This window comes from Torulaspora delbrueckii, chromosome 6, assembly GCF_000243375.1.
Source record: "Torulaspora delbrueckii CBS 1146 chromosome 6, complete genome".
Lineage (NCBI taxonomy): Eukaryota > Fungi > Ascomycota > Saccharomycetes > Saccharomycetales > Saccharomycetaceae > Torulaspora > Torulaspora delbrueckii.
Window position 1 is genome coordinate 411,658 of NC_016506.1, and position 14,851 is coordinate 426,508.

Below are 14,851 nucleotides of genomic sequence, written 5' to 3' on the forward strand. Positions count from 1 at the left end.
CTATAGTGAGGATTAGCACTGGCTGTTCAAAAACCCCAAGTATTCCTAGCATCCTGTAATTTCAACTTAATAAGAGAAATCTGGGATTCCACGTATCATGAGCGCTTTTAAACTGTGTATATAAAGCTAAGGTCTCAAGCCTAATCTCGAAACTTCAGAACATTCAAACTAATAAACGCAATGCCGTGTTTCCTTCGATAGTAGATGATCTTAGATTCAGAATGCGCAATTGTGCAATACACGGACGCACTTTGAACTCATAATTATTCTAATTTCATATCGGTGAGGAATAAACAAAAGGTGTATTATACATTTATATAATATTCATTGTTAGCATAGAAAAGCGTTTCTTAACTCTTCAGCTAAGTAATCCGCCTCTGCTTTAAAGTTGAGCAAGTGCAGATTGGAAATTGTGTACCTTATTCTACTCTGATTGTTGTAGTTATCCTCCCTGGCTCTGATTCTAAAATCATACTGGTTCATTTGAATACCTTGGATAGTTTTGGTGAACAAATCTGCATCGTTGTCCTTCATTGCCATCAATTCATTGGCACCAATCCCTAACAACTGTTTGGCCTGATCGTTGAAAACTGTAACCCACATCTGACCAGTTTCATCCAGAACAGACAGCGTTAACATATACCTCCAATCTGGAGCTTGATTGTTGGTATCACATTTTTCACATCTCCAAGTACCGTCGGATTCTTCGATAACCTTCTTATTACAATTCTCATTCGAGCAAGCAGGATAAGCGAAGTTGTCAACTTTCAAAAAATTGACTGCGCCTTTGATGCTGAAGAAGTCTCCCTTTTCACTTCTACCCAAATTCTCATTTTGAGCAGTCGCAATACTTATACGTTGAGAGATAAATTTGGCCAAATTAGCACCAGAGGATGCTGCACCGGCCTCCTGTTTCAAAGAGGAAAAGTTCTCTGAGTGACCTTTCTGGTCGTACCAACCCTTTAAAGCATAGGCTTCCGGTACTTCTGGGTTGGGGATCATAGTACTCGTGAACCCCATCGAGAGGGACTTCCCGCCAAAGTCAGTAACCCTTATGCCTTTGAAAGCCACAACAGAACCTTCCGCTAGGTTGAAATCGACAGCTTGCTGGTTCCAGAGGCCAACAGTGATAGAATAACCTGAGTCATCCACTATGTCGATGTCACGACGATCGAATTTCTTACCGGCTCTTGAAGTGAGCTCAAATTGAGGGTTTACCGTCTGAATTATTCCAAGGACGTCGACAGTAGAGTTGGCTTCTTGATTTGGAATAGCATTCAATTTTGTGAAGCTGAAATGGGTCTTTGGAACGTTACTCTCATCAAAACATTCTTCCACTACAGTGTCTCGGTCCATGCTTAACTCGTAGGGATGAGTCAAATTGGTGAACTGCGGTTTAGCTGGTTGCAATCTAGCCTTCGATATGTAGTAAACTCTACCTTCCTGTAATATCTCATTGAACTTGGTGGCCATTTCGTTGAAGGCTGTGGCCCTAATTTCACCCGAAGTGTCAAGGAAATTTACATTGAACAACTTACCTTCACCCTTTTGGTTGTGCCACGTCTTGATATCTCCCTTGTAGGAAACTCTGGCTTTGATAGTCCACATATTCTGATATGGTGACAATTGTTCGATAGCGAAGATAGGCCTCGATTTCTGTGAAGATGAGCCTAGAGTATCGTGCTTTTGTTGCGGCTGGTTAGGTTGAGGTAACTTTTGAGCTGGCTGTTGTTGCTGAGGTTGCACTGGTGGTGGAGCTGATGTTCCCCCGGCCACTGAATCTTTTAGACTCTCATTTGGGTGATCCGCAAAGTAGCTATCCAAAAACTCACTTGACTGGTTGATTAAATCCAACCCAGACTGTATAAGCTCAAAATCATCTACCAACAACACATACTTCTTCCTTTCTCTCACGATGGCCGGTTCAGCAACGGTTACACGAATAACATCGCCCCTCTGCAACTCCAAAGATTGAAACTTTGAAGCAGCTTGATTCCTCAGCAGAGCCTTCATATGGTAGACACCATCAGAGACCATAATCAGATTCTTACGGTTGCTGTTGGTAGACTCAGACTTCCTCGTGTTGTACACCTGGTACACCACCCCCATTGGGGTTATCAAACCTCTGTTGGTTTGTAAATATCTTGTGGAAATCTCTATTGGATACTGAGTATTACTCATCCTATCTAAATCGTGTACTAACCTTCAAAGACCTTATTTGACGATCTCGATGCCTCTTTGAAGTGGTTTAAGTTGTGGCAAATTTAATCAGTTCTCGCGTCTCAATTCTTCCTAAAGTTTCGCGTGTCATTAAAAGGTTGAGGATCAGCTAAAAGGACCTCGGAACACTCTAATTACCATCATGAACAGCTGTAAGAAGGTTCCTGTGTGCCATATCCAGTACGACTTTGAGCAATGCGTCGCTGAAGAAACTGACGGAGGTCAATTTTATGTCAATGTCGATAGATCGTTGAACGAAGTTGAAGAGTTTACTGTCAAGTTTTCTGCTGGAGGAAACCAATTCGATGCCGGTGAAGGTGGTTCATTTAATAAGGTTGATGATCACTTGTATCAAACGACCTTGGGTGAAACCCTGGAGAAAGAAAATATGACTCGGGGTGGGGTGGATTGTAGGTTCCGGACAATGGATAGAGATTATACAATGAATTCGCATCAAGATGACGAGGATGAAATCCAATGGACTGCCATAGACGCCGTTGGGGTACCACATGAACTATATGCTCTAGGAAATGCCAAAGGGGACATTAAGGTCTACGACAAGAAATTAGATTTACAACGAGAGATGAAAGGAGCACACTTGAGCGATATAACTTCTCTTAGGTTTTTCCCAAGCGGTGAAGTGCTACTGTCTAGTTCGAACGACATGCAATTGAAGATATGGTCAGTAATCGATGGATCCAATCCACGCACTTTTGCAGGGCACAAATCTGAGGTAACCGATACATGCTTGATTGAAAGAGGAAGAAACTTCTTGTCATCATCAGCTGATGGAACTATCAGGTTATGGGAATGTGGTTCAGGTGAAACGCTCAACGTATTTGCGAGAAAAGAGAACCCTAACGATGGAATCAATTCAATGGCCCTCTTCGAAGATGGGAGTTCGACGGACGGCTCTCATCCTATGGAGTTTGGTACTCAAGGCAAACATGTCCTCGCAGGGCATTGTTCAGGTGTGATCACGCTTCATGATATCTTCAACAAAGAGCAAGAGGTTCAACTACCCAGTAAATTCTCCTCTTCGTGTAACACTGTGGCGACAGATCCTGAAAGTACCAATTTTTTTTATGCTGGCTATCAGAATGGAGCACTAGCACAGTGGGACCTGAGAAAACCGTTGGAACCAATAGATTATATGTACATCAACGAAGGGCTCCCAATAAATTACATATACAGCTTATCGAAGGGACTCTACATTTCATCAGGCCTCGATACCAGCCTCAAATTGAATATGAGTACTTATAAGTCGAATGGAACGATAGGAAGGTCCATCTTAGATCGCCCGACTTTCCTGGTCTCTAACGACTACAGAGTCGCCCAATTCACTTTAACCCCAGATACAAAGCATATAATAGCCGTCGGAAACTGGGGATTTTGTGGCAAGTACAGTTCGGAGGATAAATATTGTAAATAAAACCCTTAGGACTGTTACGTATTAAGAGCTCGCTTACTGATACTTCGCCGTCTTACGTTTTTTTCATTAGGAGCCCTGCGATGCGAAATGATTAAAATTGATTGAGGTATTGTAAATCACTAAATTAAACTACGGTAGATTGAGCGTTGGAACCTATACTGATGATGAACGCCAAGGATGCTGATGTAACAACGACGAGTACTGGAAGAGATGATGAAATTCTGGGAATATTTTTCGATCAATCGTTCGTTCCACAAGCCTTTGTTGATATACTACTGTCCAATGCAGCAGAGCACGGATTGAGCCAAGCACAAACGGTATCCTCCTCTCTCCTCTCGCGACTTGATTACTATACCAAGAACCTAACTAGGGAATTGGAGTCGACAGTACGAAAGTTGGAGAATCTCTCCGGGGCTCTTCCGTCAGCATGGGCAGCCAACGTCGATGTCAATAACGAAGAGTCAGGGCCACTCTCCAGGCCAAACTTTGGCAGACCTTCGAAAATGGAATACTATTTGGACACATTGACAAGCGCCGTCCGAACTATTGATAGTGACATGACTAAAATCGATGGCCAACTGGATGAGCTGAATCACAAATATCTGGGCAGTGAAAAGACGGCTGAAAAGCTCAGAAAACTCGAACTAATAAAAGGGAGGTTGCAAAAGGCATCGCAAAACTTTATAACGATCAAGAGTATCCTGGACATAGCGGTAATATCTCAAGACAAGAAGATGAGCGACTCTCAGCTGACCATCAGCATCTCGGACTTCAAATCTTCGCTGAAAACTCTACAAGATACTATTAGTCAATCATTGATGGAGTCTTCAAACAAAGAGAGTGCTTCGGAGAAAAATCAGGAACTACTGGATAAGATTGACCTATTTGTCGATTTGAAGCCTCTGTTTAAAGATCTCGAAATGTTTAATCCAGTTTTTACAGAGTTCACAGAAGCAATCAAGGGTTCAGCCCGCGACTATCTGAGTACAAAGGATTTAGAGCGTGACTTTATCATATGAATTAGGCGTATTTCGATCTAGTTTTGACTGTTTCCAGATACCTGTGAACGACTGTGCTTTTCATACATACAATGAGAGTGCTATGCTATGGGCATCAAGGAATCGGACTAATATTGATATCATTGGCGATATTGGCCGCCCACGGCAGTCGTTTGGGTTATTCTGACCCAACGGCTTCTAAGGCTCTTCAAGCCCCGATCTACGACAACGATTGCATTTAGTCTATTATTTATCATCAAGTAATGTGATCTTTTCCCTCTATATCTTTGGTTGTTTGACATTTGGATTAGTCGGAAACCAAATCATTTACTAAACATAAAAAAATAACCATTATTTAAAAATTGTTTGAATATATTCGAATATTTACTTGACAGTATTAAAAATCATAGTTACACTTTGACTTAAACTAGTAGTATTCACTGGTACTGCCAGAACTTGGAGTCCCATCTCTCTCTAACAAAGACTCTTCGTCTTCGTAGGTGCGCTTTTCTGAAGATCTTAGAAATTCCAAAGTGATAACATATTTTATCTTGCGGAGCAGTTTGCTTGGGAAAATCTTCAAGACCCACTCGTCAGGGCAAATTCTCACCAAGACACCCATCGGTATGGATAGCATACCCGCTAAGATCGCAATAGCCCACATTGCAGGCGTCTGGTAAGCGATAGAGAAAGCAGTTCCACCGAAAAACATGATCAAGATCTGACATCCACCAATCAACGCCATTATGGCAATGAAATAACCGTTTCTGAACAAATCTTGAAAAAAGTCTAAATTACTTTTGCTGATTCTTTCTCTCCACTTCGAGATACCATCCCCTTCATCTAGCTTTCTAGAGACCAACAGTGTGAAAAATTGCAACCAAACAAACGTGTTGAATGTGCAAGCGTTAAGCTGCTGTTGCTCATGACCAGTGAGTTTATCCTTACCAGGAAACAGAAGGTCGCGACCTTTGAATGTCAAGAAGAATGTGATTATCAGCTGTAAAGTAGATTGACTCAAAATCATTTTCCAGGTTGACACAGATATCAGTGGGGTCGAACGGCCTGTAGGTTTCCTATCCATAATAAGCGGATCCGGCTTATCCGTTGCCAATGCCAAGGCCGCTAACGTATCCATAATCAGATTAACCCATAGTAATTGAACTGCTGTCAAAACAGATTTTTCTTCCATCGATGATACGGAGGAAACAAATGTCAAGATGACGGCGGTAATATTTACTGTAAGTTGAAACTGAATGAATTTTTTGATTGACACTGAGACACACCTTCCCCACTTGATGGCATTAACGATCGCAGAAAAATCATCAGTCATCAAGATGATGTCTGAAGCTTCTCTTGCAACTTCCGTCCCTGATATACCCATAGAAAACCCGACATCAGCTAATTTTAAGGCAGGTGCATCATTTGTACCATCACCAGTGGCAGCAACAACTTCACCCATCTCCCGTAGGGTTTTGACAAGTAGCTTTTTGTCCTCTGGGGAAGATCTTGCTAATACTCTTAACTTTGGCACAATACGCAAACGTTCCTTCTTGCTCAACTGACGGAATTTAGGACCTTCCATTGCAGAAGTCGAATTTTCCTGTTCACTGTCAGAGAGAATGTGGCAATTTTTAGCGATTGCTTTAGCAGTCACTACGTTATCACCAGTAACCATCCTTACTGTTACACCAGCCCTCTGACATTGTTCGACCGAAAATTTCACACCATCTCTAAGAGGATCCTGGATTCCAACTATACTATCAAGGATAAATCCCTTCTCCTCATCATCTAATCGATCGTCACTCTCTCCTCTTCTCCCAGGGTTGAAGGCTTTACCAAACAATTTTTCCTCGGAGGCTATGTTCTTATCCTCTTCATCTCTCAAATCAGCCGGAGGCCAGGATTTGCAGCGGAAGTCTCTATGAGCCAAAGAAATTGCTCTTAGAGCACCAGATGCCAAGGACTGAATCTCGTCTGTAATATCTCCCTTCATTTCCTTAGTAATAAGCTCAGCTTTATCATCTGAGGTTCTTTGATATTGACATCTACTGAAAACAATCTCGGCGGCACCTTTGATGAAAACTCTATAATGGTCAGAGCCCTGATACTTGACCACGATTGCTCCCCATTTCCGCGAACTCTCGAATGGTATAACTTGAACGATTTTCTCTATATCAAACGTCGAAGAAGGATCTTGACGCAGTTCTCGTACAGACTTCATACCCAAAGATTTTCTGGCCAATCCTAAAAGTGCAGTCTCAGTCTTCGATCCTATAAAAGGTTCTTCATTTGCGTGAGGTGTCTCGTCATCATCATTATCTTCACCACCGGGGTGAAGCAAACCGTCCAAATGAATCGATTTTGCCTTTGATTTGACTTTATTCAAATTCGATGAAAATGGGTTCTCGGTACTAGTTTGTTCATCTTGATTCCCATGATCTTCATTATATGATTTGTTTTCAAAAGCTGTTGAATTCAAAGCAATATTGGCCAATAAATCCTTCCTGAGTTCTGAAGAACACTTGTCAAGGAAAACTTTCTTTGAGCACTCGTCTGACTCATCACGCTCGTCATTGAAATGAGAGTCACCCAAAAAACCTCGCACAACGGTCATAACATTTTCCGTAAGTGTTCCTGTCTTGTCTGAACAGACTGCAGTTGCAGACCCCATAGTTTCACAAGCGCTTAGAACTCTAACCAAGTTGCCGTCCTTGGTCATTCTAGTTGTTGCGAATGCAAGCGCTAAAGTGACCGCTAGAGGTAAACCTTCTGGCACGGCAACAACAATGATAGTCACTGCGGTGATGAATATATTCATGAATTTCCCACCTCTTTGTGCGGGGGTCAAATTCTCGTACTTACCACCATGCTTGATGTTAACTAGGAACCTGATGAAAAGTACAACAAACAGCAACATTGCTGCACCACAACCGTAGACGGAAATACTATCACATAGTTCATTTAATCTTTCCTGCAAAGGAGTCGGATCCGGTTCCCCATCAAGAGACATCATAGTCTTACCATAGATGGAATTCTCACCTACAGCTGTAACAACGGCTTTACCCAGCCCAGACAGCAGTTTCGAGCCTGAAGTGAGCATACAGGTTGGAGCTTCATCATCGTGTTCATCCTGATCACCCGAATAACTCTTCCATACCGTTTCCAAAGGAGCCACTTTTATCGCTTCAGATTCACCGGTAACTGAAGACTCATCGGCTTCACATTTCCCATCAACCAAGATGCAATCTGCCGGCACCACATCACCGGTCTGTAAATTAATTAGATCTCCGACAAGTAAATCAAAGATCGAAATCAGTATCTCGTCACCATCTCTAATAACAATGATCTTACGGTCCTCCTTCTTACGGTTCAGTTTCATAAATTGTAGTTCCTTCTGGTAATCATTCACAGCTCCAACCAGTACAACAACCACAACGGCAATCATAATGGCTACACCTTCAATCCAGTCCACTTTAGTAATCTTATGACCTTCAGGATCATACTCCGGTGGTTGCCCCCATAATTCATACAAACCGAGGGCAAAAGACACAACAGCTGCTGCTGTTAGCAGCAGCATAGTCTTGTCGTTAAATGCTTCCCACACAAGTGTTCCAAAACTCTTTGCAGGGCGTTCCCTAATTCTATTTTCACCATATTTCTTGAACCGAGCAGTCTCCCGATAATCCTGCTGCTCCAATTGAATCCCATTCTTTTCATCAGTCTGTAAGAACTTACACAAGTTTTTGGGATTTTCTTTAAAAACCTTGGCAAAGTTTCCTAAATCTTTTTCCTGGTGTAGACTAGAAAGCGACTCTATCGACGCTGGAAAACTACCACTCTCACCTTCATCTTGTCTATTGTACAACTGATACTCTGTATTGGCACCGTTTGAACCCCGGTTTCGACCAGGTTGCTGACCTGACATACGATACAAGGTCTCTTAAACTTAACCGACTACTAAAACTGAGCAAACTCCGACCAACCAGCTTTTATTCAACTGTTAACGTTTCATAGCCTCGACTTACTCTGCAAAGAAAGTGCCCAGGGTCTAAGTCCTTCATCAAGGTTTGATTAAGAAAGAGGCTTAGCCTGTAAGGAGAGAGGTGAAAAAAGGCGCGAGTTTGAATTAAGATTAATTGAGCGAGCTGGTCTTACGGTGAGGCTTCTCGGCTCGGCTGTTGGTTCTTGGCAAAGTAGCTAAGCCTCTTGGAAAGTCTTGGACGCCAAGTACGATGTTGCGTATCAATATCAGTGTAGGTGACGATGGTCGTGTGACTAGTGCTGTGGTGTTTGATCTTGAAGACGTCAAGAGTTTGCGAGAGTTGGGGGTTTGTGGAGTGCTCTGTGGGAGTCTCCCTACGTTGGCGCAGCAGAATGTGTTTTTGTCTGTGCCGTTACGGCTAATGACAGAGGAGGCTGTATGGTTGATTGAGCGAGGCTTGGCACAAGCGACTGTTACTAGACCTGGGACTCTACTGGAAAAATTAGGTGATAAGCATCTTGCTGAAAGAGTGGCTCGAGAGTCCAAATTAGAGTTGGAAAACAGTCTGATTCGGCAGACGCAGTATAAGAGAGAACAACATCAATTGAAGTTGAAGAAGTTGGGGATTGATGAGATACGTAGAGAGACTGATGAAAGGCTGTTGGAATCTTCACTGTTCTTAGAGACAGCAAACGACTCACGAGTACTGCGAGATGAACAGGATGAGTTGATAGTCGAGCGTATGATCGAAAGATACAGTCGAGAACCGCATTATCTTACTTATGCCAAGCTTAAGGACCAAGGCTATGTCGTATCGCCCGGTGCCAGGTTTGGTGGGAAATATATAGTATATCCTGGGGACCCTTTGCGCTTCCATTCACATATGGTGGTAAGCGAACCTATGGACTATCAGGACGATGTGATCGAGTTTCGTGATATAATGAACGGTTCGAGGTTATCGACCGCTGTTAAGAAAATCTGGGTGCTTAGTGGGATCGACTCTCAAGATCAGGCACACTTATTTTCTGTAGAATGGGCCGGTTTTGGTTGATTTATAAGGATCTATATAGTCTTTGTATCTACTGGAAACCTGTACCAAAGAATTTGTTGAACCCAACTAGTGTGAATCTGTACCTGACATCGCCCCTGTCGAGTCTGGTTAAACCTTCATGGACACCATCTTCTGAGACGTCGATAGTTTCAACCCATGGTTGGAAACTGTGCTTCGAGGCCAAGTCTAATAGCTCAATGGCTTCCTGTCTGGAACCCAATTTGGACACACCCATCGAACAGCCGTTTCTGATGAAAGTGAATGGACTTAGATCAAAAGTCTCACCTTTTTCAGGCAAACCAACAGACACTAATTGACAGTTAACTTTTAGGATGCTAACGAAAGCGTTTAGATCAAGCGATGTAGTAGACGAAGCACAGTTTAAGACGAGATGGAAATTATCTGCCAGTCTTGAGCTCCAATTTTCTTCTTCACCAGTAGCCACAAAATATTGAGCGCCCATCTTGATCGCATCGTCCTTCTTCTTATTAGACCTGGAGAAAGCAGTGACCTCCGCGCCTAGTGCTTTGGCGATCATGATAGCCATGTGGCCCAAACCACCAATACCAATGATACCAACTTTTGGCTTTTCAACACCCTCGATGTTCCTCTTGATTGGAGAGTAAACAGTGAGACCCCCGCACATTAATGGAGCTACAAATGCAGAAGGAACATCATCTGGGATTGGGAAACAGAATTGTTCATGGGCACGAACATGAGACGCGTACCCACCTTGTGAAACGTACCCATCAGGATACCTGGAACAGTAAGTGCCAACACTCTTCAAACAGTACTGTTCATTGTTGCTAGAACAACGGCCACACTGCATACAGGAGGAAGCCTGAGCCCCAAGACCAACTCTCTGACCCAATTTTGCAAGGGTAACTTTCTCACCGACCTTTACTACTTTGCCGATGACTTCATGACCTACAACCTGAGATTTTGGACCATAACTCGATGACAAGCAAGCCAATGGAGCATTAGACCATTCGTTTTTCAAAGAAAATAGTTCAGAAGCACAAATACCACAGCATTCGACTTCGATATCTATATCATGTTCACCAAACTTCTTTGGCTCGTAAGAAGTCAATTTAGGTTGATCCCAATCCTTAGGATCAGTAATAGCGAAACCTTTAAACTCACGGGGATAATCAACACTGACCGTCATTTTCAACTCTATTTGTGTATGTTTATGAAACTACCTCTGCCATTCTCCCGGTCTGCCAGAAATCACCTCGTAACCTCTCGAGAAACTATATACCACTACGGGTAGAGATATGAGAGAAACTACATTACGTCACACACTAAAACAAGTCAAAGATAAACAAGGTACACACCCATCTAGACCACCATCACAGAGAAAAGTCGGCACCGTTCCGAGATTTTTTTCAAAACCCTCTCTCATCGCCCTTTTGGTTTATCCAATTGGAAAGTTTCTCGAGATAACCAAATGAGTGAATTATTGATTACACAGTATCGTTTACTCCTCACGCACACACACCTCTACAATGGGCAATTGCCGTCGACGGGCGAACGACACCAGTACGAGAGGAGAGATTACAACCAGTACGAAGCTGCGAGAGAGGTTTTTTCACTGGGCAGTAAAAGAAATTCCTCGCTAATCCAGCGAGAATTTTTTAGGTAGACGGCGACATACACACACGGACAAACAAACACACACAGAATTAGACAGGCCAATTCCAACTTTGAGTGTTTTTGTTTTCCTTTTTGCAGCAAATTGTACACACACTCTAGACAATTACGACGTCGACGTTGCTCAAACCATATAAAAAGGGTCGAACGACAGCTCTATCTTAAGACTTAACTCGCCTTTACTTGTAGACTCTTTTTAGAAGAGACCAGGTCTTTTTTTTGTGCAAAAAAACCCCCTCTACAGGTTTTATCATTACCATTACTACTACTGTTGAAGTTCAATTGAGTGTAGTGATAGTAATAAAAACGAAATAAAGTATGTTTCCCTTCTAGGACGCAGTGTCCGGAACGAGCGAAATTGGCGCGGGCCCATTTGGGCAAAATGTCAACACGCTGAAAAGTTTTAATATATGCTTGGCAGAAACCAGGAACCATATATAAAGTGTGGTCAATTGGTTCTGTTGTGGTCGTATCATTTGTTGGAATAAGAATACTAACTGTGCGTAGGATGTCTGAAAGTGTACACGAACCTACTACTGAGAAGGCTCCTCAGGTGCCTCCAGTGGAGTCTGACGATGAATCCGAGGACGATGATATCGATGCTTTGATCGATGAGTTGCAATCCCACCACGGTTTGGACGATGACGAAGAGTCCGAGGATGAGGGTAAAGCTGCTGCTGGTGAAGCAAGAGTCATCCCAGAGGAACTTTTGCAAACAGACCCATCTTACGGTTTGACTTCTGATGAAGTTGCCAAGAGAAGAAAGAAGTACGGTCTTAACCAAATGGCTGAAGAGAACGAAAACATGGTTGTTAAGTTCTTGGGTTTCTTCATCGGTCCTATCCAATTCGTTATGGAAGCCGCTGCTATCTTGGCTGCTGGTTTGGAAGATTGGGTCGATTTCGGTGTTATCTGTGGTTTGCTAATGTTGAACGCTGGTGTTGGTTTCATCCAAGAATACCAAGCCGGTTCTATTGTCGATGAATTGAAGAAGACTTTGGCCAACACTGCTGTCTTGATCAGAGATGGTGAGTTGGTTGAAGTTCAATCCACCGAAATTGTTCCAGGTGATATTTTGCAATTGGAAGATGGTACTGTTATCCCAGCTGATGGTCGTATCGTTACTGAAGACTGTTTTGTTCAAATCGATCAATCTGCTATTACTGGTGAATCCTTGGCTGTTGACAAGCACTACGGTGACCAAGCTTTCTCTTCTTCTACTGTTAAGAGAGGTGAGGCTTTCATGATTGTTACTGCTACTGGTGACAACACTTTCGTTGGTAGAGCTGCTGCTTTGGTTAACCAAGCTGCTGGTGGTCAAGGTCATTTCACTGAAGTCTTGAACGGTATTGGTGTGATCTTGTTGGTCTTGGTCGTTATCACTTTGTTGCTGGTCTGGACTGCTTGTTTCTACAGAACCGAACGTATTGTTCCAATCTTGAGATACACTTTGGGTATTACCATTGTTGGTGTCCCAGTCGGTTTGCCAGCTGTCGTTACCACTACCATGGCTGTCGGTGCTGCTTACTTGGCTAAGAAGCAAGCTATTGTTCAAAAATTGTCTGCTATTGAATCTTTGGCTGGTGTCGAAATCTTGTGTTCCGACAAGACCGGTACTTTGACCAAGAACAAGTTGTCTTTGCACGAACCATACACCGTCGAAGGTGTCTCTGCTGACGACTTGATGTTGACTGCTTGTTTGGCTGCTTCCAGAAAGAAGAAGGGTTTGGATGCTATTGACAAGGCTTTCTTGAAATCTTTGATCTCTTATCCAAAGGCTAAGGAATCCTTGACCAAGTACAAGGTCTTGGAATTCCACCCATTTGACCCTGTTTCCAAGAAGGTCACCGCTGTTGTCGAATCCCCAGCTGGTGAAAGAATTGTCTGTGTCAAGGGTGCTCCTTTGTTCGTCTTGAAGACTGTCGAAGAAGACCACCCAATCCCTGAAGATGTCCACGAAAACTACGAAAACAAAGTCGCTGAATTGGCTTCCAGAGGTTTCAGAGCCTTGGGTGTTGCCAGAAAGAGAGGTGAAGGTCACTGGGAAATCTTGGGTGTTATGCCATGTATGGATCCTCCAAGAGATGACACTGCTCAAACTGTTAACGAAGCTAGACGTCTAGGTCTAAGAGTTAAGATGTTAACTGGTGACGCTGTCGGTATTGCTAAGGAAACTTGTAGACAATTGGGTTTGGGTGCTAACATTTACAACGCCGAAAGACTAGGTCTAGGTGGTGGTGGTGACATGCCAGGTTCTGAATTGGCTGATTTTGTTGAAAATGCTGATGGTTTCGCTGAAGTCTTCCCACAACACAAATATAAGGTTGTCGAAATTTTGCAAAACAGAGGTTACTTGGTTGCTATGACTGGTGATGGTGTTAACGATGCTCCATCTTTGAAGAAGGCTGATACTGGTATTGCTGTCGAAGGTGCTACCGATGCCGCTAGATCTGCTGCTGATATTGTTTTCTTGGCCCCAGGTTTGTCTGCTATCATTGATGCTTTGAAGACCTCGAGACAAATTTTCCACAGAATGTACTCTTACGTCGTCTACCGTATCGCTTTGTCTCTACATTTGGAAATCTTCTTGGGTCTATGGATTGCTATCTTGAACCACTCTTTGAACATTGAATTGATTGTTTTCATTGCCATTTTCGCTGATGTTGCCACTTTGGCCATTGCTTACGACAATGCTCCATTCTCTCAAAAGCCTGTTAAGTGGAACCTACCAAGATTATGGGGTATGTCCATCGTCTTGGGTTGTATCTTGGCTGTCGGTACTTGGATTACTTTGACCACTATGTTCCTACCAAGAGGTGGTATCATTCAAAACTTTGGTTCCATCGACGGTGTTTTGTTCTTGGAAATCTCCTTGACTGAAAACTGGTTGATTTTCATCACCAGAGCCGTTGGTCCATTCTGGTCCTCTATCCCATCTTGGCAATTGGCCGGTGCTGTGTTCGCCGTCGATATCATTGCTACCATGTTCACTTTGTTCGGCTGGTGGTCTCAAAACTGGACTGACATTGTCTCAGTTGTCCGTGTCTACGTCTGGTCCGTCGGTGTCTTCTGTGTCATGGGTGGTGCTTACTACATGATGTCCGAATCCGAATCTTTCGACAGATTGATGAACGGTAAGCCAATGAAGGAACCAAAATCTACCAGATCTGTGGAAGATTTCTTGGCTGCTATGTCCAGAGTTTCCACTCAACACGAGAAAGAACATTAAACTTGATGTTGATACTTCCAATTTTTTTAACCCAATTTGGATGACTAATTCTATTACATCGAGTAATATGTTTTTGATACCTTACTCTCTAAAATCAAAATGATATCCCTAATTTCTAATAATATTGTTATCATTGACAACAACAAAATATCATCATGCAAGAGGCTACCAAGAGATGCTGATAGACAACATCTTCAATGCAATGTCAAAATGGTCCTACACACACACACACACACACACACAAGGATCATTGAGTACTTTTAATTTAGAACATACTATTAAG

General features: G+C 42.8%; 7 protein-coding genes across 7 annotated transcripts; 4 read left to right on the top strand and 3 right to left on the bottom strand.

Moving 5' to 3' along the window:
* Nucleotides 1-330: 330 nt before the first annotated feature.
* On the bottom strand, nt 331-2,181 carry RFA1 (replication factor A subunit protein RFA1; the record flags this gene model as incomplete). The annotated part of the gene is made up of 1 exon (XM_003682199.1): nt 331-2,181. One exon carries the CDS (start codon nt 2,179-2,181, stop codon nt 331-333), a length of 1,851 nt encoding a protein of 616 aa, XP_003682247.1.
* A 181-nt stretch (nt 2,182-2,362) lies between these two features.
* RPN14 (Rpn14p) lies at nt 2,363-3,652 on the top strand (the record flags this gene model as incomplete). Its single annotated transcript, XM_003682200.1, has 1 exon — nt 2,363-3,652. The coding sequence occupies one exon, from the start codon at nt 2,363-2,365 to the stop codon at nt 3,650-3,652; it is 1,290 nt and encodes a 429-aa protein (XP_003682248.1).
* A 164-nt stretch (nt 3,653-3,816) lies between these two features.
* On the top strand, nt 3,817-4,671 carry COG7 (Golgi transport complex subunit COG7; the record flags this gene model as incomplete). Its single annotated transcript, XM_003682201.1, has 1 exon — nt 3,817-4,671. The coding sequence occupies one exon, from the start codon at nt 3,817-3,819 to the stop codon at nt 4,669-4,671; it is 855 nt and encodes a 284-aa protein (XP_003682249.1).
* Nucleotides 4,672-5,077: 406 nt separating this feature from the next.
* Nucleotides 5,078-8,578, bottom strand: PMC1 (calcium-transporting ATPase PMC1; the record flags this gene model as incomplete). Its single annotated transcript, XM_003682202.1, has 1 exon — nt 5,078-8,578. The coding sequence occupies one exon, from the start codon at nt 8,576-8,578 to the stop codon at nt 5,078-5,080; it is 3,501 nt and encodes a 1,166-aa protein (XP_003682250.1).
* Nucleotides 8,579-8,885: 307 nt separating this feature from the next.
* Nucleotides 8,886-9,686, top strand: SEN34 (tRNA splicing endonuclease subunit SEN34; the record flags this gene model as incomplete). The annotated part of the gene is made up of 1 exon (XM_003682203.1): nt 8,886-9,686. The coding sequence occupies one exon, from the start codon at nt 8,886-8,888 to the stop codon at nt 9,684-9,686; it is 801 nt and encodes a 266-aa protein (XP_003682251.1).
* A 28-nt stretch (nt 9,687-9,714) lies between these two features.
* Nucleotides 9,715-10,854, bottom strand: TDEL0F02300 (NAD(P)-dependent alcohol dehydrogenase; the record flags this gene model as incomplete). The annotated part of the gene is made up of 1 exon (XM_003682204.1): nt 9,715-10,854. The coding sequence occupies one exon, from the start codon at nt 10,852-10,854 to the stop codon at nt 9,715-9,717; it is 1,140 nt and encodes a 379-aa protein (XP_003682252.1).
* Nucleotides 10,855-11,847: 993 nt separating this feature from the next.
* On the top strand, nt 11,848-14,568 carry PMA1 (H(+)-exporting P2-type ATPase PMA1; the record flags this gene model as incomplete). Its single annotated transcript, XM_003682205.1, has 1 exon — nt 11,848-14,568. The coding sequence occupies one exon, from the start codon at nt 11,848-11,850 to the stop codon at nt 14,566-14,568; it is 2,721 nt and encodes a 906-aa protein (XP_003682253.1).
* Between the last annotated feature and the right edge of the window lie 283 nt (nt 14,569-14,851).